We start from the raw sequence: 23433 nt of genomic DNA, 5'->3' as shown, positions 1-23433 counted from the left end.
AACGAAATTAGTCCATTTTACTAACCCAACTATACTAAAATATTACTTCTCATTTCAACTGAACACAATCAGAGTTATATTAAATAATTCCCCGTCTCTTTTCAGCTTTATAATCTTTTAAGCTTTTATCATTTTCAACTTGACTCACCCGTAAACGCATACGCCCGTTGTCAGAAGTTTGAAATATAAATGTTTTCCTTACTTAAAGATATATATTCATTCCGGAAGACATTTAATACCATATGGGTTAGTTTTTAATGGATGGATGGATGCACTTTTTGAAGCTTTGAAAATTGGGCACTATTCAGTGCCATTAAAAAAAAACAGGATATTATTTAAAGGGATAACGTTAGTCTAACCAAAAATGAAAATTCTGTCATCATTTACTCACTTTCATGTTGTTACAAACCCGCATGAATTTATTTGGTCTGATGAACACAAAGGAAGATATTTTGAGAAATGTTACCAAACCAAAGAACAAAGGAACAAAGAATACTATGGAAGTAAATGGGGTACACAAATGGTTTGCTTACAAATATTTCTCAAAATATTTTTCTTTGTGTTCATCAGAACAAAGAAATCTACACATGTTTGTAACAACATCAAAGTGAGTAAATGATGACAAAAATGTACATTTTTGGCTGAACTATCCCTTTAATGTAACTCCGACTGTGTTTAGCTGAACAGGTGATGGTCCAGCATTAAAATCAGATTATGTAATGTGATCCTGAGACAGCATTATCGTGTTTTAATACTTCAAGGTTATTCTTTAAAATTAATAATGATAAAGCAATGAGGACCCATAACTTCAAATTCAAATCTGAGGACCGTAACAAAACAGAAATGTTTAAATAACTTTCATTTTATGTCTTTTATTGATTGCTAAAAAAATCATTGAAATAAAAAAGGCAGAAAATAAAAATTTCTTAAGTGTTATTCTAAAAACGGTTTACATGTGCAAATAATGAATGTAGTGGTTCGTATGTTTTACATAACATTTATGGTCTAGTAAAAACAGTACAGAATATTAATACATTGATTCTGTTCTGCATGTCATACAGTACCTACATTACACCTCAAAAACAATACATTTGTAGTGAGGAATGTCATTTGAAACACAAAAATAAGTTTGCTAAGTGTCTTGCGCAAGGAAGCAATGGTGACACAGCAGGAGCTGTGAAACTGATCACAGCCGCTCAAACTGTTATGATTGTTATGTTTGACCAAAGGAAGTGAAATACAATACCATAATATTCAGAAAGTACAGATAGAAAATGTTACTTCATACATTTGTTTTTTCCATGGTTATAGAAACATTAAAAAGATACAGTATATTAAGCACAAGTACTATACAAGTATAAAAGATGCAGTATAGTAAGATAGTGTAAAAACACATTAAAGGTCATGAAGTCTACCTTAGAATCATAAAAAACTATTTGACTTATGGGTGTGAATATCTGCGAGAAGAAGGGATGAAATCGGGCAGTGCAAAGCAACTCATGCTGGAGTTCTCACCAAATATCAGACATAAAGTCTGAAAAATTTGTTGAATACCATAATTTCCCTTTAGAGGTAACTGAATGCCCTGTTGAATATTAGATTAATCCATTCAGGAGTGTCAAGGATGTGACAAAAACGCTTAATGCCATGCTCTTTAGCATCTGAGCTTGCATGGTGAGGTTTACACACTGCACAAGTTTCTTTTGTACACCAAAATCTTGGGAAAAGCCATGCAACATCCTCAAGTTTTTAAACCATGGGAAACTAAGACTAGTAGCTTATGAACGCCTCTCTCAACTACTCCGTGATCTTACAGTCGGGGGAAATTTAAATCTGAATAGCTCTTAAAGTAAAAATAGTTTGAAACACATTTGGTGACAGAAACCGTATAAAACAACATAATTATCTTTTTGTTTGGAAAGACCCCTGGTGTTTCTTCAAGGGTGCCAAACACTGTTTAGATTCATTCTTTGAAAACAATTCTCCTCATTGTTTAAGGACACGCTATCTGGTGAATAATTATGAAACACCGATACGCTAACCTGTACTTCATTTTTACCCACGTCACAACCTGTGACATTGACGCAATGTGGATTTTATATCTACAAAATGTTATCTTCTACAATTATACAAAATGAATGCTAACCCTGTCTTCTGTGATGTGCCGCTAAAGCACCTCTGTTAAAATCTCAGATAATATCTTGGTGTTTCATGACTTTTTAAAAACAGTGTGGTGAGATTCTCTAACTAATCTAAATTAATTTTTAAAAAAGATACTCTTTATCTTCTGTGCTATATCCTGGGACTTTGAGGCGGAGCAGGGTAGCAGTGGGAGACGTGGAGGACCCAGCGCTAAACCTGACAGTACACTCATCACCTGCTTATTCACAGCCACATCAAAACCTGCAGAGCATAAAGATTTCAAATTAAGAGAGTTTAATGCAAACCCTGAAGGTTAATAGACACAAGAACAACAAAACTATGCCTAACTAAAGCTGTGTTTACACGACAACGATGTAGTAAACTAAAAAGTTTTCCTTTACGTTGTTGAAAAATGTCACGTACACATGACAATGCTGTGAAAAAGATCCAAGTTTACATGGGACCGTGAAGACGACTAAATACGCTGTATTATGTGTGTCAGGCCAATAGATGGCGATGCTACCTTGTAAAGAAACACTACACGTCTGCGAACACTTTCACTTTTCTACAGAGCGCCTATAGTTTTAAAGTTTGTTCATGAGTTAGCATTAACATGTAATCGATAGGGAATGAGATGAAGCATATTTGGGGTGCTGTCCGGGGTCCGAGCTAGGAATTTTAGCCCGAACCCAGGGTACCCCGCCTTTAACTGTGATAGATGAAACTAGCTGAGAATGAGGGGCTGGGGTGGAGGAGGGATGCTGCAAAAACTGTCACGGGACAGAGGTGCGGGATGGCTATTTATAGGCACCTCTTCCCGAACTTAGTTAAATAAACTTCATTTGGAAAAATGATAATAAACTTATACGTATATTAGGGCTGTGCAAAAAATCGACTGCGATTATCATGCGCGTGTCATCAGTAAAGCCGGTTCCGTGATTAGAAGTAAATCGCCATCAGCTGCTTTTAGATGGAGCAGCATTTATTACACAGACCCGTAGTTCACCGAGAAGCTAAACAGACCTACGGGTCTGTTGAATAAATGCCGCTCCATCTGAAAGCAGCTGATGGCGATTTAATACTAATCACCGAACCGGCTTTACTGATGACAAGCGCATGATAATCGCAGTCGATTTTTTGCACAGCCCTAACGTATATTGAGCAGGACAAACACAGTCCTGTAAACTGCAGTTGTTGTATTAGTTACACTCGCGCATGCCTCTAGATTGAATTAACACATGGGCATGTTGTCACCATTATCACAGATTCGCATTTACATAGGCTGCGTCCGATACCGCCTACTTCCATACTGTATAGTAGGCGAAAAGCAGTAGGCGAGTAATATGTCCGAATTCATAGTATTCTAAAAACAGTACGCAAAAAGTACCCGGATGACCTACTACTTCCGGTTAGATTTTGCAGTGTGCATACGACGGACACTTCACGATCCCATGATGTCCCATTATCCAACGAAGAAGAGGTGTCGTCATATTAGGAAATGGCGAAAAGCGGCGATGCGGCTGTATTTGCGCTGGAATGACATGACGTGATGATGATATATGTCATGTGATGTATCAACATGGCGGTGGTAGTACGTCCAAATCTCATTCACACTACCAGGATTCATACTATACAGTTCCTACTGTTTTAACGTACTGTCACAGTATACGGTTTTGGACACAGCCATATTTTCAAGGAGATGACAAGTCTTCAGAATGTGTGACCCCAAAACGCCAAACAAACAGCCAAACTACATGAAAAAACTTTCCCTTTTAGTGTTGAAAATTTTGTCGTGTAAACGGCCCCTAAGACCTTAAAACTGTACTGTAATTGGTCAAATGGTCAACTCACCAAGGCTTCTAGCATATGTGATAAACTCCATAGATTTAAACTGTAAAAAAAGACAAACCTGAGGTTGCTCAAACTATAAGGTACATTATTATACATATACAACAAACAAGACGTAATAAAACCAATAACTCATACATGTGGGATTCATAAAATACCTGAAGGTCTCTGGCCTGTGTGGTGTTACCCGTATCAAAAGCAGAAAGCATTTGGTTCACTATGCATCCAATGTAGTTATATGTGCTGGAGAGAGAGAGAGAGAGGCATTAATATAGTTTGATATCTTTAACAGTACTTCATCGGTTGCAAAAATGTACTAACCAGTCCTATTTTTTTTTATCTATTGCCAAACCAATCTCCATTACACACGTATAAGTGTTGTCTCAGCAGAATAATAGCAACTGTTACAGTTAATAAACCAACACAACATTGAGAAACAAAGTGAAATGCCATATTTACGACAACAAAGGCCTGACAAAGCAGTCAAGATGTTGAAACTGCACAAGTCATGCTAAATGGAGAAGCTTGAAGATGCTATGATAATGACGCTTACCTCCCTACAGCTCCATGAACACCTACCACCAAAGCTCCCAAGAGTTGCTGCAGCAGAAAGTGAAAAACGTATTTGACACAAATAAAAAACACCCTGTAAGCTGCATTTATTCATTTCCACATCCCAAAACTCAAATTAAAAAATAAATTAGCACACAGCTCTTCACCACAGAAACGCTGGTTGAGTAAAACATTCTGTTGCAGTTTTGCTTCTGCATTGCTTACACGATACACATGCATGCAGTGTGAAATGGGCCTTATGCAAGCTATATGTAAAGAAATGTCATACTTCATCTACTCCATACAGGACAGACCAGTTGTGGGACTGGCTGTAAGAGACGCATTGTCCGAGATCCCTCAGGTCTATCCCACTGTATTTCACTCCCTTAAATGATGGGATCATCTTCTCAATGCCTTGAAGCACATCAGCCACCTCCACTGGAAGAGAAGAAGAGGAGCGGGGTAAAGTTAGTTTTGTTTTGGATATTCGTGACACATTCGGTACTGAACGGCAATGAGCCCAAAATAAAGCATATTTATAAAAAGAGCAAAGCTGATAATGTTTCACAACCTTCATTAACAATGGTTTCTGTCGATATAATAACCACTGACCCGCAGAAGCCGTCGCAATCTCAATTGTGCTGGAAAGCGCTCTCTTGGCGGAGCCGCAAGTAAGGGACCGTGGGGAAAGTGTAGGTTTTCTTGTTTGATGAGCGGTGTTTTTGTAATAGCTTTTTTGTAAAATGTCCTATGAACAACAAACCAGTGTCATTCAGTACTGGAGGACAGGGGACATCTTTCACAACTTCTATTTTAACCCCTACTGGTGAAAAATGGAATTGCATGTCTAACGTTAACACTCTTTTTGTAATAACTTTGTCCATCGGTGAGACAGAGACATCAAACAAGTGTCATTCAGTACAGGGGGACAGGGGACATCTTTCACAACTTTTATTTTAATCCCTACTGGTGAAAAATGGAATTGCATGTCTAACATTAACACTCTTTTTGTAATAGCATTGTCCATTGGCGAGACAGAGACATCAAACAAGTGTCATTTAGCACAGAGGGACAGGGGACAGCTTTCACAATATCTCTTTTTAACCCCTTCTGGTGAAAAATGGAATTGCATGTCTAACATTAACACTACTTTGGTAATAGCATTGTCCATCTGCGAGACAGAGACATCAAACAAGTGTCGTTCAGTACAGAGGGACAGGGGACATCTTTCACAACTTCTATTTTAACCCCTACTGGTGAAAAATGGAACTGCATGTCTAATATAAACCTTTTTTTTGTAATAACTTTGTCCATCGGCGAGACAGAGACATCAAACAAGTGTCATTCAGCACAGAGGGACAGGGGACAGCTTTCACAATATCTCTTTTTAACCCCTACTGGTGAAAAATGGAATTGCATGTCTAAAATTAACACTCTTTTTGTAATAACTTTGTCCATCGGTGAGACAGAAACATTAAACAAGTGTCATTCAGCACAGAGGGACAGGGGACAGCTTTCACAATATCTCTTTTTAACCCCTACTGGTGAAAAATGAAATTGCATGTCTAACATTAACACTCTTTTTGTAATAACTTTGTCCATCGGGGAGACAGACACATCAAACAAGTGTCATTCAGTACAGAGGGACAGGGGACATCTTTCACAACTTATATTTTAACCCCTACTGGTGAAAAATGGAACTGCATGTCTAACATTAACACTCTTTTTGTAATAACTTTGTCCATCGGTGAGACAGAGACATCAGGGGTTAAAAAGAGATATTGTGAAAGCTGTCCCCTGTCCTTCTGTGCTGAATGACACTTATTTGATGTCTCTATCTCGCCGATGGACAAAGTTATTACAAAAAGAGTGTTAATGTTAGACATGCAATTCCATTTTTCACCAGTAGGGGTTAAAATAGAAGTTGTGAAAGATGTCCCCTGTCCCTCTGTACTGAACGACACTTGTTTGATGTCTCTGTCTCGTCGATGGACAAAGCTATTACAAAAAGAGTGTTTTTGTAAGACATGCAGTTCCTTTTTTCACCAGTAGGGGTTAAAAAGAGATATTGTGAAAGCTGTCCCCTGTCCCTCTGTGCTGAATGACACTTGTTTGATGTCTCTGTCTCACCGATGGACAAAGTTATTACAAAAAGAGTGTTAATGTTAGACATGCAATTCCATTTTTCACCAGTAGGGATTAAAATAAAAGTTGTGAAAGATGTCCCCTGTCCCCCTGTACTGAATGACACTTGTTTGATGTCTCTGTCTCACCGATGGACAAAGTTATTACAAAAAGAGTGTTAACGTTAGACATGCAATTCCATTTTTCACCAGTAGGGGTTAAAATAGAAGTTGTGAAAGATGTCCCCTGTCCTCCAGTACTGAATGACACTGGTTTGTTGTTCATAGGACATTTTACAAAAAAGCTATTACAAAAACACCGCTCATCAAACAAGAAAACCTACACTTTCCCCACGGTCCCTTACTTGCGGCTCCGCCAAGAGAGCGCTTTCCAGCACAATTGAGATTGCGACGGCTTCTGCGGGTCAGTGGTTATTATATCGACAGAAACCATTGTTAATGAAGGTTGTGAAACATTATCAGCTTTGCTCTTTTTATAAATATGCTTTATTTTGGGCTCATTGCCGTTCAGTACCGAATGTGTCACGAATATCCAAAACAAAACTAACTTTACCCCGCTCGGTCCCTTACTTGCGGCTCCGCCAAGAGAGCGCTTTCCAGCACAATTGAGATTGCGACGGCTTCTGCGGGTCAGTGGTTATTATATCGACAGAAACCATTGTTAATGAAGGTTGTGAAACATTATCAGCTTTGCTCTTTTTATAAATATGCTTTATTTTGGGCTCATTGCCGTTCAGTACCGAATGTGTCACGAATATCCAAAACAAAACTAACTTTACCCCGCTCGGTCCCTTACTTGCGGCTCCGCCAAGAGAGCGCTTTCCAGCACAATTGAGATTGCGACGGCTTCTGCGGGTCAGTGGTTATTATATCGACAGAAACCATTGTTAATGAAGGTTGTGAAACATTATCAGCTTTGCTCTTTTTATAAATATGCTTTATTTTGGGCTCATTGCCGTTCAGTACCGAATGTGTCACGAATATCCAAAACAAAACTAACTTTACCCCGCTAAGAAGAGGTGAGTGGAGTACCGCACGTGTTTTGATGGCAGTAATAATAATGATGGTGTGAGGTTGCACTTACAGGAGACTCCAGTCATACTTGGAATATGATAATAATACAACGGAAGATTTGGAGCAGAGGCTCCCACTTCCTTTAGAAACATCCTCAATGCCTCTGAGAAAAGAGGAAGGTGTGGTATAGCAGATCACGAGAAAACTAAGTAGAATATGTATTTTAGGAAAAAATTGAATGGATTATGCAGTGTTTAAAAAAAAGTAAGAAATAAAAACCTGCATTAGTGGGTTTGAAGAAGGAAGGGGAGATTACTGCTATTCCATCCGCCCCTATACTGGCAGCATGCTGAGCCTGCAGGAAATGCAAAAAACACACACTCAGCATTTTAATGGAGTCACATGAGCGAACTACCTGTTCATAAAAAATCTACAGAAAAACATGTTTTTTTTAGGAAAATGCAAAGCTGAGTTTAGAAAAGTGGTGCATGTACAAAAGAATGGAGAAAATGCAAATAAAAGAGATTGCGGATGATACATGCAGGAAAAGTGCTTACCAATTCTTGAGAGTCTTTTATACACATACAGCCAACATGAACTATCACCTGCTCCAGTCTGAACATACACAAACGCATAGTCACGATAAAAATGTTCTGCCTTGACATTTAATACATTTAATGTATACACTGTACATGTTATCACTTACTTGCCCTTGCCCTTCAGGCACCATTCTGCAGCAAGACGCTTTCTTTCATCCACAGTAAGAGAACAACCTTCACCTGTTGTGCCATTTACTTGAAAAAAAAAAGGTGGAGTAATTAACTTTTCCTGAAAAGCAGACTTCCAAAAATGTTGCGTAACAAACAAAAATTTACTGTTGTGTAATTCACAAAATCACAGCTTAAACCCTAACTTACCAAACACCTTCGTGACACCCTGTTTGTTTGTAAGATAATCAATGTATGGCTCAATCACAGAGAGATTAATCTCCCTAAAAGCAATACAGAATGAACAGATCAATGATCAAACCTGAACCATATGTACATATTTCATTTTTTGAGATATTGTAAATGTTTACCCGTCTACAGTGAGAGGTGTGAATGTAGCTGCCACAAGTCCAGTGAGCTTTTTCATGTCGACAGCCATCTCTGCTTAACCAGCAACATATGTGAAAATTAAACTATGTGTTACTGATCAAAGCCATGGACATGATGACATGTCACTTATTAGACATATCTGAACTTTCAATTGGAAGTCGACGGAGCGAATTTTGTCAACTATCTAATTTAAGTAAACATTTTAATTCACGTTGTTGTCTTACAGCAAAAATAGACTGTATCGCTTACCTTTTCTCTACAGGGAGTTAAATAAGCTTGATCCAGGACTCGAGTATTGGGTATTACATTTGTCAGCGCATCGGCAACTGTAGTAGTGTTTTGTCCATGACGTCACAGCACGAGGAAATCACGTGAAAGCAGTGCAAGCTGTGAAATGTAGTTTTTTGTCTTATTATGTTGTCTAAAAACAATGAAAGGGTTTTGTAACTAGTTTATGTTTTTGTATTAATGTAATAACTCTTTAAAATATGCTTTTTTGTTACTTAGCCTTTCATATCTGTTAAAACATAGTTTTAAAAATATTTTAAACAATTATTATATTGAAACAGTACATTAATAAATAAAAATATTTTCTAACATTATTACGGACAAAAGTATAACACATTCAGTACGAAGCGTTTTACACTTTTTTAAAATGAGGCATGATGGGAAATGTTGTGTTTCTAAGGTGTGCCGCTAATGGGGCGTGTACTCTTTTCGTCGCAGGATAAAGTATTAGTACAAACATGAACAGAGAAAACATTCATATATTAAACATGATGTAATATTATACAATACAATAATACAATTGAATAATATAAAAAAATACGCTTACATTTAGGCATCTATCAGACGTTTTTTGCCAAATAGTGAGGACAACCAAAATTGTAAGTAAATTTTTTTTGTAAATTTCACATAAATTAACATAGATATACACAAACTGGGTAAAGTAAAAAAAAAAATATATTTACATGTTAAACCACAAGAATCCTTCAGTGGGGCGTGCCGTGTACTCGGTGTTACCCGGATGCGGATGTTGACGTCTGCCTATGGTCTTTCGTCAGTCGGGCAATCATCACTCACTCACTACTAGTCGATTGTAAAAGAGAACCCTGACCCTTTTTTTACTACACCTGACATAGGATCCCTCGTACGGGATATTTTTTTATTTATCGCTGCTTTGAAGGCGAATAAACATCGTGCTCACCCATGGCTTGTTGGAGGACAGATTTAAGATGATCTTTGTGCTACTTCATCAACGTTTCTTGCTAAATAACTGCTGTTGTAAAAGCCGAGCTGTCATCGACGTGTTAGCCGGTGAGCTTAACAACAAAGCATGCCCGGTTAATTCATATTTTTTCAGCAGATCGCCTTGACAGCAGGCAGCTTTCTGGAGGATTTTTGCTAAAAGAATATCCTATGCGATTTAAATTTGTTTACAACCGAGACTGTATTGGAAACCGTTTACAATCTGGGACATCTCTTAGCTGCTGATCCAAGATTTCCACTTTAAGATTAACTGAGAGAGTGAATTTATGTTTTTCTGGATGAAACTGGCGATCGTGTTTCCCATAGTGATGGTTGCTCCTAACAACAAAGCATCTTTTCCCATGGTCCCATCTGGAGCCCTTTTCGAGCCTGTCTCTGCTGGTGATCTGTAGGGATGTAGTCTTGTTATTGTTGATGATCAAGAGGGTAGCATGACAACGTTTCACATGGATGCCAGCTTGTTTTCAAGGTGACAGGCAAGGGAGACAGCAGCAGTTGGCTGGCCAGCAAAAAAGAAAAAAGTCAGAAAAATTTGACTAGTCAGATCAGTCAAGTTTTACCAGACACTGTTAACCTGAAAAGCATCTCAGAAATGCACAAGAGCTGCATCCATCCAAGCAAGACGTTTAGATAAGAGCTTAAGAGTTACAGAGCAAAAACTGTTCAGTATTAGAAAGCAAGTACTGTATTTGCCTTGAATCTTCTTGCCATTAAATTGTTGTAATGATGGGCCGACTCATCTGAGGCAGCAAAGAGTTTGTCAGACACCTGCTTAGGGTGTCTGTGTGTATTGGTGCGTAGTCTTTATCATTGTAATGGTCACGCCTGTAGATTAAAGTAATGTTGGGATTGTGGATGCTTCGTTTGGGTTCTCCAACAATGTTGCCTGCGTTTTGGCTGCTGCTTTTTATGGTAACCTCCATCAGGCTGTCTGAGACCATGGGAAGAGAGGAGAAGAGCAAACTGAGGTAAGAGGAAAGTAAGAGACTAGTTGACCTGTACATCATAACTTGAGATCTGTGTCCTAACAATCTTTTTTGCTTTTACTTAGGAACCAAGTGGTGGAAATGTTTGACCATGCTTATCAGAATTACATGGTATGTACACTGTATTGATTACCTGCATTGTCTCTTATGTACATTATACTGGTTTATCCTGTAGGGACTGGTTGTTACCGCTATCGTTCCATCATGCCCTTAATGTTTTGTTTAGTACTATCTGACACTTTAAATTCATTGGCCTGTAAAGAATTTGCTGGGCAGAACAGGTTGCAAACTAAACAATGTGTTTAAGGGACATTCCACTTTTTTAAAAAATATACTCATTTTCCAGCTCCCATTTGATTTTTACCGTTTTGGAATCCATTCAACTGATCTCCGGGTCTGGCGCTATCACTTTTAGCATAGTTTAGCACAATCCATTTAATCTGATTAGACCATTAGCATCACGCAAAAAAATAACCAAAGAGTTTTGATATTTTTCCTATTTAAAACTTGACTCTTCTGTAGTTATATCGTGTACTAAGACTGACAGAAAATTAAAAGTTGCGATTTTCTAGGCAGATATGGATAGGAACTACACTCTCAAATTGGCGTAATAATCAAGAACTTTGCAGCTGTAACATGGCTGCAGGAGGCGCAATAATATTACGCAGCAGCCAAAAATAGTCACCTTAGTAACTTTCAATGGCAGGGGACTATTTTCGGGCAGTGCGTAATATCACTACGCCTGCTGCAGCCATGCAAACAACATGAGAGTGAGTAAATAATGACAACATTTTAATTTTTTGAACAAACTAACCCTTTAACATATGCCTGCGTATGCTTCAAATTTGACAACCTTGTTTCATTAATAAATAAAAAAAATAGCTTGTAATTAATAACCAGGGTTCCACAGGTCATGGAATTTTTGGAAAATCATTTCTGGAATGGAATTTTAAAAGGTCTTTTCCAAACATTGAAAGTCAAGAAATTTTAAATATTTTTTGTACAAGTCATGCAATATCAGGGATTTTTGTTTGTTGCTTTAAATTTTAGGCTCTATTTATCAAAATGTAATTCGCATGTTAACTTGTGACTTAAGGAATACGATTCCTTAAAGGCTCCACTGACTACAATTCAAACAGCTGTTTATTGGCACTGTTTATTCATTTCATGCATTTAAGCTATATTTTATGCTCACGGGCCGGCATCCCGGACGTGTAATGGAAAATTTGCTTTTTAGTCAGGGAAAAGTCAGGAAATTTGACTTAAAGAAGCATTTCACCCGTAGAAACATTAAAGGAGTAGTCCACTTTATAGATGGGGCCCATTGACTTTCCATAGTATTTTTTTTCCCACTATAAAAAGTCAATGGACCCCATTTCTAAAGTGGACTACTCCTTTAATCTTTAATGAAAGTGTGTCATATTTGTAGTTGAAATATGACATACATTTTGAATTTGGTGCCTACTTGACCTAGAAAAGGGGTGTTTGTAGTCTCAACCCCTCAACAAATATATTGTACTTCCTGCTTTCAATGATGCAAAAGTGATGATTTTTACATCATTGAAAGAAGGAAGTGCAACACTGAAATCTGTATTTCTCCTGTCTTAGCGGCAACTGAGGAAATGATGCACGACCATTCAAAAACATGCTAACAAAGCTTAATGCAAATGGGTGAAGTGTCCCTTTTAAGAGTGGGAACCCTGAATAACTGTCTGGTTCCTTTTTTCTTTCTGTAGGATCACGCCTACCCTGCGGATGAGCTGATGCCCTTGACCTGCCGTGGACGAGTGCGCGGACTAGAGCCCAGTCGAGGAGATATCGATGATGCCCTGGGGAAGTAAGTCATAAGATGAAAAAGAAATTGAGGAGCTAAGATGCAAAAGCCGCTAAACGCCACCTCCATGAGATAATGATATTAATTGAATGCACTCAGCATGCATTATATGTTCATCAAATGCTGTACCTTCGCTTAAATCCGCTAAAATCCCTGCCACAGGCCATTTACAAGAAAACATGCCAGATGCACTTAGAGGGATCTTAGTGCATCTAAACACCTCAATTATAGATCCACGGGTGCCACTCTGATGTTTATCAATTCATGAAAATTCAGTGAAAAGACACTGTGTTCTGTTCCTACAGGTTTTCCCTCACCCTTATTGACACACTTGACACTCTTGCGGTAAGTAACGCCTTAACCACAACACAAATCTTACACACACACACACACATATGCATGTGTACTCACACACACCCAGGGATGTTTGCTTACCGGGTACTCTGATGTCCCACAGCTTTTAAATAAGACGGTGGAGTTTGAAGAGGCAGTGAGGAGGGTAGTGGCTGACGTACGATTGGATAATGACATCGTGGTGTCTGTATTTGAGACCAATATTCGTGTGCTGGGGTGAGAAATGCCAGAAATCATATTTTGTGTGCTTTGAATGTACAACACAGTGCATTGTTTGGTTGAGTTAAAGGAATAGTTTAACTTGAGGGTTATTTTTGGGTGAACCATCCCTTTAAAACCTTGTGTGTTCTCTCAGTGGACTGCTGGGGGGTCACTCAATGGCCGTCATGCAGAAGGAAAACGGACGAATGCTATGGTACCAGGATGAACTGCTGCACATGGCCAAAGATCTTGGGCTCAGATTGCTTCCTGCGTTTAACACCACCAGTGGTCTACCTTACCCTAGAGTAAGTGATCACACGTGTACATGCACAAGCAACCATTTCCATTAAAATATGTCTGTATTCTTGTTGGACAGCTTATGAAATACTAGCTAACAAGACATGCCACATACTTCCCAGTTTGGCTATGGCTATGTTTCTATATATTTCAATTTGATTATGATTTACAGGTGAATCTGCGTTATGGTGTCAGAGGACCCGAGACCCGTACAGGCACTGAAACGGACACCTGCACTGCCTGTGCTGGTACTATCATCCTGGAATTTGCAGCCCTGAGCCGGTTTACCGGAGACCCCACATTTGAGGTAACGGATCAATAAAAATCTAATTTTAAATGTGATTCAGACTGAGCAAATGATATTGATTTATATAAGTTTCAGATGTTCTGAACTATTTAAAAGTGAAAGTTTATCTGCAGATCACCAGGGTAACTATAAATGTTGCGTAGCAAACAAACAATGCAGTTATTTAACGTTGATTCCTGGAATGTTTGTCATTCAGTCATTCAGTCAGCTGAACATATAACACAGTTTATGATTACACAACCGTGTTGTCTGTCAGTTTATTTGTACAACTATGGGAAACATTAGCGTGACGTGTTGCTTTCTTTAAAAGCATTTTGTGGACAGGAATGTTCTCTTTGTTTGTGATGACATAGATTTATGACTAATGTAGCATAGTATTTAGGTGTTGCCATTTTGATGTATTGTTTACAGGCCCATGCCAGGAGAGCTCTGGACTTCCTATGGGAAAAGAGACAGAGGAATAGTAATCTAGTGGGAACAACCATCAACATCCATTCTGGAGAGTGGGTGCGCAGGGGTGAGCCTAACACAAAAACAAAACCAAAACAGTGGTTTATGTGTTTACAAATGTACTTAAAGTTTACTGTACATAGTGATGTTTTTGTCATTGTTTTCTCATCAGATAGTGGGGTTGGAGCAGGCATAGATTCCTATTATGAGTATTTGATGAAGGCTTATATATTGCTAGGAGATGATGAATTTCTACAGCGTTTTAATACTGTGAGTATCTCTTCATAAAGTTTTACCTTAAATTATTCCCCGCCAGCGTTTTTTTTTTTTTTTAACAGTTGGCAGCCAGCTGCAACATTTTTTATGATTTTCACAAAAGTTTAATGCCTTTCAGAAAATATAAACAGACTCTCTAAAAAAAAAAAGTTTCATCCTACCTTCACCTGTTCTCTTTTTATCACCTCTCAAATATGGATAGGTTTCTTTAAAAATACTGAAGAAAAGCTGAGATAATTGCGTTTTTGTGATGGACTTTTGGTAGAGATCAGATTCAGAGCGATGATCAAAACATTCTTACTGTTTGGCCTAAGGGGTTTGTTCTGGGTTTTATAAGTTGGGTAAGAGCGGAAATACGAATTGCCGGAAAAACTCGTCATTGACAGGGAATTGTTTTCTCTTAATTGACGAATTAACTTGTCATTGGCGGGGAAAGAGTTAAAGGGCACGTATTATGCAAAATCCACTTTGCAAGGTGTTTGGACATAACTGTGTGTTGGTAGTACAACCCTACAATGAAAAAAATCTACTTCTTTTTTAATCCCTATTAAACCAAAGCAGTCTTATTAGAGATGCTGTTAGATTTCCTTGTAATGTGACATCACACAAACAAAGCACCGCCCACAGCCACTGACTTACTGGTTAATTTTACCCAAAAGCTTTTTTAAGTGTGTTTGTTAGCACATTGTAGTGCTAATGTGCCTTAAGATACTATTGTCTCAGACTGTATTCATAGTCAGATGTATTTTTTACCTAAAGCACTCACTGACTGTTGGCAAAGGAGTGAGGAGCTTTAGCTTATTTGCGTTTAAAGGTACACACATGAAAACAATGCTTCTTTGCTACCACCCAAATAAGGGGCGTTTTGGACAAGCTATAACCAATGATCTGTGGGGTGTTTTGAGCTGAAACTTCAGACACAGTCTAGGCACATCTGAGACTTATTTACATCTTGTAAAATGGGAATAATATGTGCTCTTTAATGAAGGAATATAAAGTGAGTTTCAAATCTTGTAGTAACCCGGTGGGTTTTATTGTTTTATGTTAAATTCTAGATGCGTTATAGTAGATTTTGACATCAACATTACATCGTCTTGCCCTTCGTAGTCTTTTTTTGCATACTTTAAAAGTGTTGTTTACCTTTCATCTGTCCGTGAATATGACAGGTCTATGTCTTGTCCTAAACTGCTTATCTGTAATAGTGTATTCTGTTTGTTTTGTATATGTTACAGCACTATGCATCCATAATGAAGTATATCAGCCAACCTCCTTTGCTATTGGATGTCCATATCCACAAACCCCTACTACCAGCCCGCACCTGGATGGACTCCTTGCTTGCTTTTTTCCCTGGATTACAGGTGTGAAATCACTGTGTATTGTCTCTCTCTCTATTTTTTGGGTTGGGAATGTGCTAACTTTAAAGTTCTGTTTTTCACTGTTGTTGCAGGTGTTAAAAGGCGATATCCGCCCAGCTATAGAGACGCACGAAATGCTTTATCAAGTCACCAAAAAACACAACTTCCTGCCTGAGGTACTGTAGATCCTCTTTTCTGCTGTTCGAGTGTCGTCATTGTCTGGTTTACAAACTGTCCTTGGCTTTGCCTCACGACCCAACTATCCTCTCATAAATTATTGCAGGCGTTCACCACTGATTTCAGGGTTCACTGGGCCCAACATCCTCTGCGGCCAGAGTTTGCAGAAAGCACCTACTTTCTTTATAAGGTACGGAGGTACAATGTTTGTAATTTATTTCTTAGGTGCTCATCACATTGAGCAAATGTGACCACTTTGTCCTGCTTTGCTCTTGGTGTAGTGTCCTAATTTTGTCAAGACAAAATGCTTTTACGGTACTTTACTGTAGTAAACTCTTAAGACGATACTAGTGTAAGAGTTACAGCTTAAAGCGACACTTCACTTTTTTTGAAAATATGCTTATTTTCCAGCTCCCCTAGAGTTAGACATTTGATTTTTACCGTTTTGGAATCCATTCAGCTGATCTTCGGGTCTGGCGCTACCACTTTTAGCATAGCGTAGCATAATCCATTGAATCTGATTAGACCATTAGCATCACCCTAAAAAACAACCAAAGTATTTCAATATTTTTCCTATTTAAAACTTGTCTCTTCTGTAGTTACATTGTTTACAAAAACTGATGAAAAATTAAAAGTAAAGATTTCTAGGCAGATATGACTCTGAACTATACTAATTCTGGCGTAATAATTAAGGACTTTGCTGCTGTAACATGGCTGCAGAAGGCGTAGTGATATTACGCAGTGCTTGAAATAGTCCCCTGCTATTGAAAGATACTAAGGGGACTATTTTCGGCTGCTGCGTAATATCATTGCGCCTCCTGCAGCCATGTTACGGCAGCAAAGTCTTTCATTATTACGCCAGAATGAGAATATAGTTTCTAGCCATATCTGCCTAGAAAATCGCAACTTTTAATTTTCCGTCAGTCTTAGTACACGATGTAACTACAGAAGAGTCAAGTTTTAAATAGTGAAAATATCGAAACTCTTTGGTTATTTTTGAGCACGATGCTAATGGTTTAATCAGATTCAATGGATTATGCTAAGCTATGCTAAAAGTTGTAGTGCCAGACCCCGAGATCAGCTGACTGGATTCCAAAATGGAAAAAATCAAATGTTTAACTCTAAGGGAGCTGGAAAATGAGCATATTTTTTTTTAAGTGGAGTGTCCCTTTAACCCTTAATGACATTTCTTCTAAAAATGTTGCTCTTTTTTGCTGTACAATGAAAGGCTATCAGTGTCTATAATTTTTGGGGGTGAACTATCTCTTTAACTATGAATTTCCTTTGTCCTTCGAAGGCCACTAAAGATCCATATTACCTAGAGGCCGGGCGGACCATACTGGAAAATCTAAACCGCTACGCTCGAGTTCCCTGTGGCTTTGCTGCTATGAAGGACGTGAGGACAGGGAGTCACGAGGACCGGTAAGCATGTTGCTTTTCTTAAAAAAGGGCAGTATTATTAAAAAGTGGGCATATTAGTAAATAAAGAAGTTGTAGGATCAGCAGGCTGACTCACCGCATACTTATTTTACTTCAATTGTTTACCAACTCTTTCAGCATGGACTCTTTCTTCCTGGCGGAGATGTTTAAGTACCTGTTCCTGCTGTTTGCTGAAGAGGAGGATTTGCCTTTTAATGTGGAGGACTACGTCTTTACCACCGAAGCACATCTGCTCCCTCTCTCTCTATCTACTGCCTCAAACTCGCAGGCACCCCCTGTCATTGACTATATGGTATTGCATTTCTGCACCATAACAGTTCTGCTCATTTTAATGCTGCCTTCACATGCTATGAGAAATTTCGTAATTCCCACTTCTGTGTCATTAAGTTGTAATTACTACAGAAGTAGGAATCGTAGAGGACAAGTCAGATTTAAAAATATAGCAAGATCTCTCTCCCGTCCTCAATGTTTAAAGGGATTTAAAAATGGCCAAAAATTTGTCAGAGACAAACACATTTTCAGTTATTTTAGAAAATGTCTTAGTTGTTTCAGTTAATCAAATGTAAAGTTAGGGGGTCCACTCCTTCAAGTCTAAAAAAGTGTATCCATCCTTCATAAAATAAATCCAAACGGCTTCACGATGATAAACAAAGGCCTTCTGATAGTAATCTGCGCCGTTTTGTTGTCGAAATATCCATATTTAAAACTTTATAAACTTAAATAACTAGCTTCCGGTAATGCCGCCATCTTAGACTTCTCTGTATTCAGGAGAGAGTATCAGCGTAGTGTACCGATACGCACTTTTCTTAGTGACGTATGACAAATTCGGAGGGCGGGGGCCTCTGTAAACTGCGTATGCTCTCATCTTGAATGCGGACGCGACCAAGATGGTGGCTTTTCCAGAAGCTAGTTATTTTCGTTTATACAATTTTAAATATGGATATTTCTACAACAAAACCGTGCAGATTATCCTCAGAAGGCATTTGTTTATCATCGTGGAGCCGTTTGGATTTCTTTTGTGAAGGATGGACGCACTTTTTTTGGACTTGAAGGAGTGGACCCTGTAACTTTACATTTGATTAACTGAAACATCTAAGACATTTTCTAAAATAACTGAAAATGTGTTCCTCTGAAAAATGATGGACATATGCATCTCGAACGGCTTGGGGGTGAGTAAATCATGGGTTTAATATCATTTTTAGCCCTTTAAAGTTTATAGGCCACACAACTTGGAAACACTGGAATTGAAATGATATCAGTTTCCCAGTAATAACAACAACTTGTGAGACTGTTCATGTCCAGTAATTCATATAGAAATATGATCATATTAGCAAGTGAAAGGAGCATTACTACAACACTATAACACCTAGTCAGCATAGTGTTCACTTTTAGGAAACTTTTACCAAGAGGAGCTCTGTTTTTTTAATAATAATAATAATAATTAATTGATTAATTAATTAAAATATGTTTTCCCAACCACGTCAGCCTGTAGAGGAGCTTGATGACTCAAATTTTGAATGGACTTGTCCCAACACCCGCCTTCTTTTTCCTGACCCTGCCTTCCCACGCAATCTTCGTGAACCAATCAGGAGTGCTGTAGATAAGAGCTGTCCACGCCCGGCACTCAACCGGTAAGAAAGTTAAACCATCTGCTCTGTGTTTATATTAATAGAGCATTACAAGCCTTATTTTTCCTCTTTTGCTCATACTTTGAGTCAGGGATTTAACATCAATTTATTTTTCTGCCTGTCCTTCTCTCTTTTTTCTGCAGAGATCCTGGTACGGTCCGTCCTCCATTGAGGGCTCAGGATTTCATGGCCAATAATCCTGAACACCTTGAGCTGCTGAGACGGATGGGTGTGAGTCTCATTCACCTAAAGGATGGCAGAGTGCAACTTGTTCAGCATGCAACACAGGTAACACACAGATCAAGCACGTCCTGTATATTTACGGATTTATTAAGGATATTTAGGCATTCATTGTATTCACATTTAAATGTATTAGTTTGTTAGATGCGACTTACAAATGAGAGACCATTTAACATTTTGTTGGACTTGGTGAAGAAATAGATGTTTGTGTCAGAGTAGGTGGCGCTCCAATTCGCACCCACCTATTACATCATGATCTCGAGCCACCAAAACATAATTTTATTTTGTTTAAAATTATATCACAGCTATCAGGGCCTTTACACTTTGGCCTATATCAATCTCTGTTACCATCCAAAAGTAATGCCATGCCCCATCTCTCATCCTCCGCAGGCTGTGAGCGCAGTTGCTGCAGAGGATGGCATGCGGTTCATGCAGGAGATGATGGAGCTTTCCAGCCAGCAGCAGAAAGAACAGCTTCCCCCCAGAGCGGTTCAGATTGTCTCCCAACCCTTTTTTGGTAGAGTGGTACTGACCGCAGGCCCTGCACAGTTCGGAGTAGATCTTTCCAAAAGCATCTCTGGGGTAAATACCATATCTGTGACCTTGACCTCTCAGATGTTTTTGTTGAATGTTCTTGCTAAGGGGTGTGAATTTCTGTTAGTCATGATACATTCTGTATCCTCTTTTCATTTTTTTCCCTCAGGTGCGTGGGTTTGTAACTGTAGCGGAGCCCTACAACGGCTGTTCTGAGTTGAGTAACGGTGAGATTGTGGCTGGCCGCATTGCTCTGCTGCAGCGGGGCCAGTGCATGTTTGCCGAGAAGGCTAGGCATATTCAGAAGGCAGGGGCCATCGGAGGCATCGTCATCGGTGAGAAATTTTACACCGGTCAAGTCTTGGAAACAATGCTTAGAGAGATTGTTCACCCGAAAAATGAATTCAGTCATCATTTACCTGTATGGGTTTCTTTATTCTGTTGAACACAAAAGATGATATTTTGATAAATGATGGTAAGTACAGTTGATGATACCCATTGACTTACATTAAACATTAAAAACAATTGGAAGTCAATGTGTACCATGAAATGTACCATCATTTATCAAAATATGTTCTTTTGTGTTCAACATAATAAAGAAACTCATTCATATTCATTTTTGGGGTAAATTCATTCAAAACAGCAAAAAAAATTGGCCTTGTACAGTACAAAGTAATGCCTTTAATAGTGTGATGTTCTTTAATTTCATTATTTTTGTTTAGATGATAACGAGGGCAGCAGCAGTGACACAGCTCCATTATTCCAGATGGCAGGGGATGGGCGGAACACTGATGATGTCACTTTGCCACTCCTCTTCCTCTTCCACAAAGAGGGCAACATCCTGTTGGAGGCTCTAAAGGAGTACAGGGAGGTGGAGGTGCTGCTTAGTGATAAAGCAAGAAGCAGAGGTAAGATACCTCCCAAGACGGAGCAAAAACATGAGACGGTATAAGATTAAAGGGACACTACACTTTTTAAAAAATATGCTCATTTTCCAGCTCCTCTAGAGTTAAACATTTGATTTTTACCGTTTTGGAATACATTCAGTTGATCTCCGGGTCTGGCGCAAGCACTTTTAGCATAGCTTAGCACCAACCATTGAATCTGAATAGACCATTAGCATCAAGCTAAAAAATAACCAAAGAGTTTCGATATTTTTCCTATTTAAAACTTTACTCTTGTGTAGTTACATCGTGTACTAAGACCGACAGAAAATTAAAAGTTGCGCTTTTCTATCTGGAATGATCTGGAAAATGAGCATATTTTCAAAAAAAGTGGAGTGTCCCTTTAATGATTGTCATTTAGCCATCTGAGGTGATGTATAGATATAAAATAATACGATGTAACTACAGGAAAGGGTGAGAGGTGGTGCATGTGTCTTTTGTGTTTTCATTCCTTTCGGATTATTTTCTCTTTCCTCTTTTTGTAACTGTTCTCCCTTTTCAATGCTTCTTTTATTTCCTTTCTTTCTTGGATGAGAAGAAGCCATATTCAAAGGGAAAGCCCTTCCGGGCGCCCTCTTGGATGGCAGTAAGTACCAATTCTGTGATTTTCCTCTTGTGCTTCCAACCCACCTTATAATAAAGATGATAAATTGTGACCCTGCCCGTGAAACCCAGCTAAACCTATTTACTGTAAAGAAAAATATAACCTTGATATCTTTAATATTGACTAAGGCAATATCAAAGACTGAAATGAATGTGAATTTTTTTTTTTAAATCAATGATTTTTATCAAACTTTGAGGTTTATTGGCTATAACCAAACTTCTTTTATCATAGGTACGGATGGCACAGAGGAAGAGGACTGCTCTACTGAGGAGAAAGACCACAGTTCTCCTGAACCTCTCGACCAATCACAAGTCACTACTCAGGAACAGGCGGCCGAAGAGCAGGAGACGGTTCAATCGGCGGAGGGGCTCAGCAGTTATGTCTCCATGGACGTAGGGGAGGACCCTGCGGTGGATGAAGATTCGAGTAGCCGATCGGTGGACTCACTTATGGCCGATTGGCAGGAGGACTTAGAAGCCTTTAAGCAAATGGAGAAGGATGAGCTTTGACATTCCCATTCATCTCCGACAGTTTAGTACGTCACAGACTAACAAATAATTTTTGCCATGTACAGAAATATATCGGACAAGGATGATTAAGAATGTCGGCTCAAAGAGCTCATTTTCTACGGCCAGTTCTCAGGGCTTATTTCTGATTCAACCTGTTAACTTTAACTGAAGACTAAAAAACTCTGTTTCTCCCTTCGTGTGCACACACATCACTACTGTTGTCTTGTTTTTGTCTTCCTTCTCCCAATTGCTTGATTACTGAAGTGCAGGTTTAAATTCATTATCTGAAGGACTGATTCGTTTAATGGCTGGTTGAACTGTGATGAATTGCTTTATTCGCAATAGGATTCATACTCGGTCTTAATTAACAGCGTCTTAATTGGCAGTTAAATAAGGAAATAAGACCCTTATGGAATGATATATGTGTATGGTTGAATGTTTGTATGTATATTGCTTTGAATATCAGCCTTCAAAATAAGAAAAATGAAAGCCTGCAGAACAAGTCAGATGTTCTGACTTCCACATTAAGTATTTAATGGTCTTATACATTCAATCCAGTTTATGACTTTATGAAAAAGTCTATCTTTTGAGGATTTAAAGAGGTCTGTCTTTTGAAGAGAAGCATTAAAGGTCCAGGGATGACAGCTTTGTGCGTAAGTGACAGATTTTTTACAAGGATGGCGTACAAAGCATTTCTAAAAGGGCCGCCAGAGGGCGCAACTAGACTGGAACATCGTGCCCGTGGGCATGAAACGTGATAAACTCAATAAAATTGATGAATAATTTTAATATGTTGCTTCATAAGCCTCGTGTTTTATTGTAAGAATAATAAGGTAGACATAATCAGGCGAAACCTCTAGAGACATGCATATGGGAACAAAGAAAATACATGATTGCTTTTTCCAGTTTAAGCTGGTTTGTATTCAGACGTGTTTGTAGTTTATTAAACAGCTATTATTTTGTTTTCTGTGTATCAGAACAATCCTTAAAAAAAATTATTTTTCCAACATTTTCCTTTTCTGGATGTTGCATATTAACGGTCACACAGTCGAACACCACGACATATTTTATGTAAATAAATAAATTTCAACCTTTAAATAAAACAACAACAAAAGAACAAGGCCACTACAGCGTAAACGTAGTTAGACTATTATTATTAACTAATAGAATAAAAGTATTTTATACATATTCGTATATAAAAGAATAATATAAAAATAGCTTAAGTATACAT

At 38.5% G+C, this 23433-nt stretch overlaps 2 protein-coding genes across 4 annotated transcripts; one reads left to right on the top strand and one right to left on the bottom strand.

The window, feature by feature from the left end:
* Positions 1-852: 852 nt before the first annotated feature.
* On the bottom strand, positions 853-9182 carry npl (N-acetylneuraminate pyruvate lyase (dihydrodipicolinate synthase)). 2 transcript variants are annotated; one of them, XM_065246756.1, is made up of 12 exons: positions 9047-9182; positions 8779-8848; positions 8618-8691; positions 8407-8494; positions 8258-8315; positions 7980-8055; positions 7771-7863; positions 4832-4980; positions 4544-4590; positions 4149-4233; positions 3994-4033; positions 853-2403 (listed from the first exon to the last, which is right to left on the bottom strand). In XM_065246756.1, the coding sequence occupies exons 2-12, from the start codon at positions 8844-8846 to the stop codon at positions 2258-2260; spliced, it is 924 nt and encodes a 307-aa protein (XP_065102828.1). In that variant the 5' UTR covers positions 8847-8848; positions 9047-9182; the 3' UTR covers positions 853-2257. The 2 variants fall into 2 exon arrangements, with proteins under 2 accessions (XP_065102828.1, XP_065102830.1); XM_065246758.2 differs by having other exon boundaries at positions 8779-8851; positions 9047-9157.
* A 671-nt stretch (positions 9183-9853) lies between these two features.
* edem3 (ER degradation enhancer, mannosidase alpha-like 3) lies at positions 9854-23123 on the top strand. Of its 2 annotated transcripts, XM_065246754.2 has the most exons (21): positions 9854-11034; positions 11118-11163; positions 12789-12889; positions 13192-13231; positions 13344-13456; positions 13596-13746; positions 13911-14045; positions 14457-14562; positions 14668-14765; positions 16004-16129; positions 16219-16302; positions 16410-16493; positions 17601-17725; positions 17861-18035; positions 19229-19374; positions 19515-19659; positions 20002-20193; positions 20315-20480; positions 20868-21053; positions 21628-21675; positions 21925-23123. In XM_065246754.2, exons 1-21 carry the CDS (start codon positions 10907-10909, stop codon positions 22200-22202), a joined length of 2673 nt encoding a protein of 890 aa, XP_065102826.1. In that variant the 5' UTR covers positions 9854-10906; the 3' UTR covers positions 22203-23123. The 2 variants fall into 2 exon arrangements, with proteins under 2 accessions (XP_065102826.1, XP_065102827.1); XM_065246755.2 differs by lacking the exon at positions 21628-21675 and having other exon boundaries at positions 9855-11034; positions 21925-23117.
* Positions 23124-23433: the final 310 nt, after the last annotated feature.

The sequence above is a fragment of the Paramisgurnus dabryanus genome, chromosome 11 (assembly GCF_030506205.2).
Source record: "Paramisgurnus dabryanus chromosome 11, PD_genome_1.1, whole genome shotgun sequence".
Taxonomy (NCBI): Eukaryota; Metazoa; Chordata; class Actinopteri; order Cypriniformes; family Cobitidae; genus Paramisgurnus; species Paramisgurnus dabryanus.
Note: the sequence above shows the minus strand (reverse complement) of the source record. Positions and strands in the feature narration are given on the sequence as shown.

Excerpts from the sequence above, each read along its gene's own strand:
- edem3 (XM_065246754.2), top strand. The coding sequence starts at position 10,907 with ATGTTGGGATTGTGGATGCTTCGTTTGGGTTCTCCAACAATGTTGCCT. Across the intron at positions 19,375-19,514 it reads CCACGCCCGGCACTCAACCG|AGATCCTGGTACGGTCCGTC; the intron begins GTAAGAAAGTTA and ends TTTTTTCTGCAG. Across the intron at positions 19,660-20,001 it reads TTGTTCAGCATGCAACACAG|GCTGTGAGCGCAGTTGCTGC; the intron begins GTAACACACAGA and ends CATCCTCCGCAG.
- npl (XM_065246756.1), bottom strand. The coding sequence starts at position 8,846 with ATGGCTGTCGACATGAAAAAGCTCACTGGACTTGTGGCAGCTACATTC. Across the intron at positions 8,495-8,617 it reads GGGTGTCACGAAGGTGTTTG|TAAATGGCACAACAGGTGAA; the intron begins GTAAGTTAGGGT and ends TTTTTTTTCAAG. Across the intron at positions 4,591-4,831 it reads TCCTGTATGGAGTAGATGAA|CAACTCTTGGGAGCTTTGGT; the intron begins GTATGACATTTC and ends TTTCTGCTGCAG.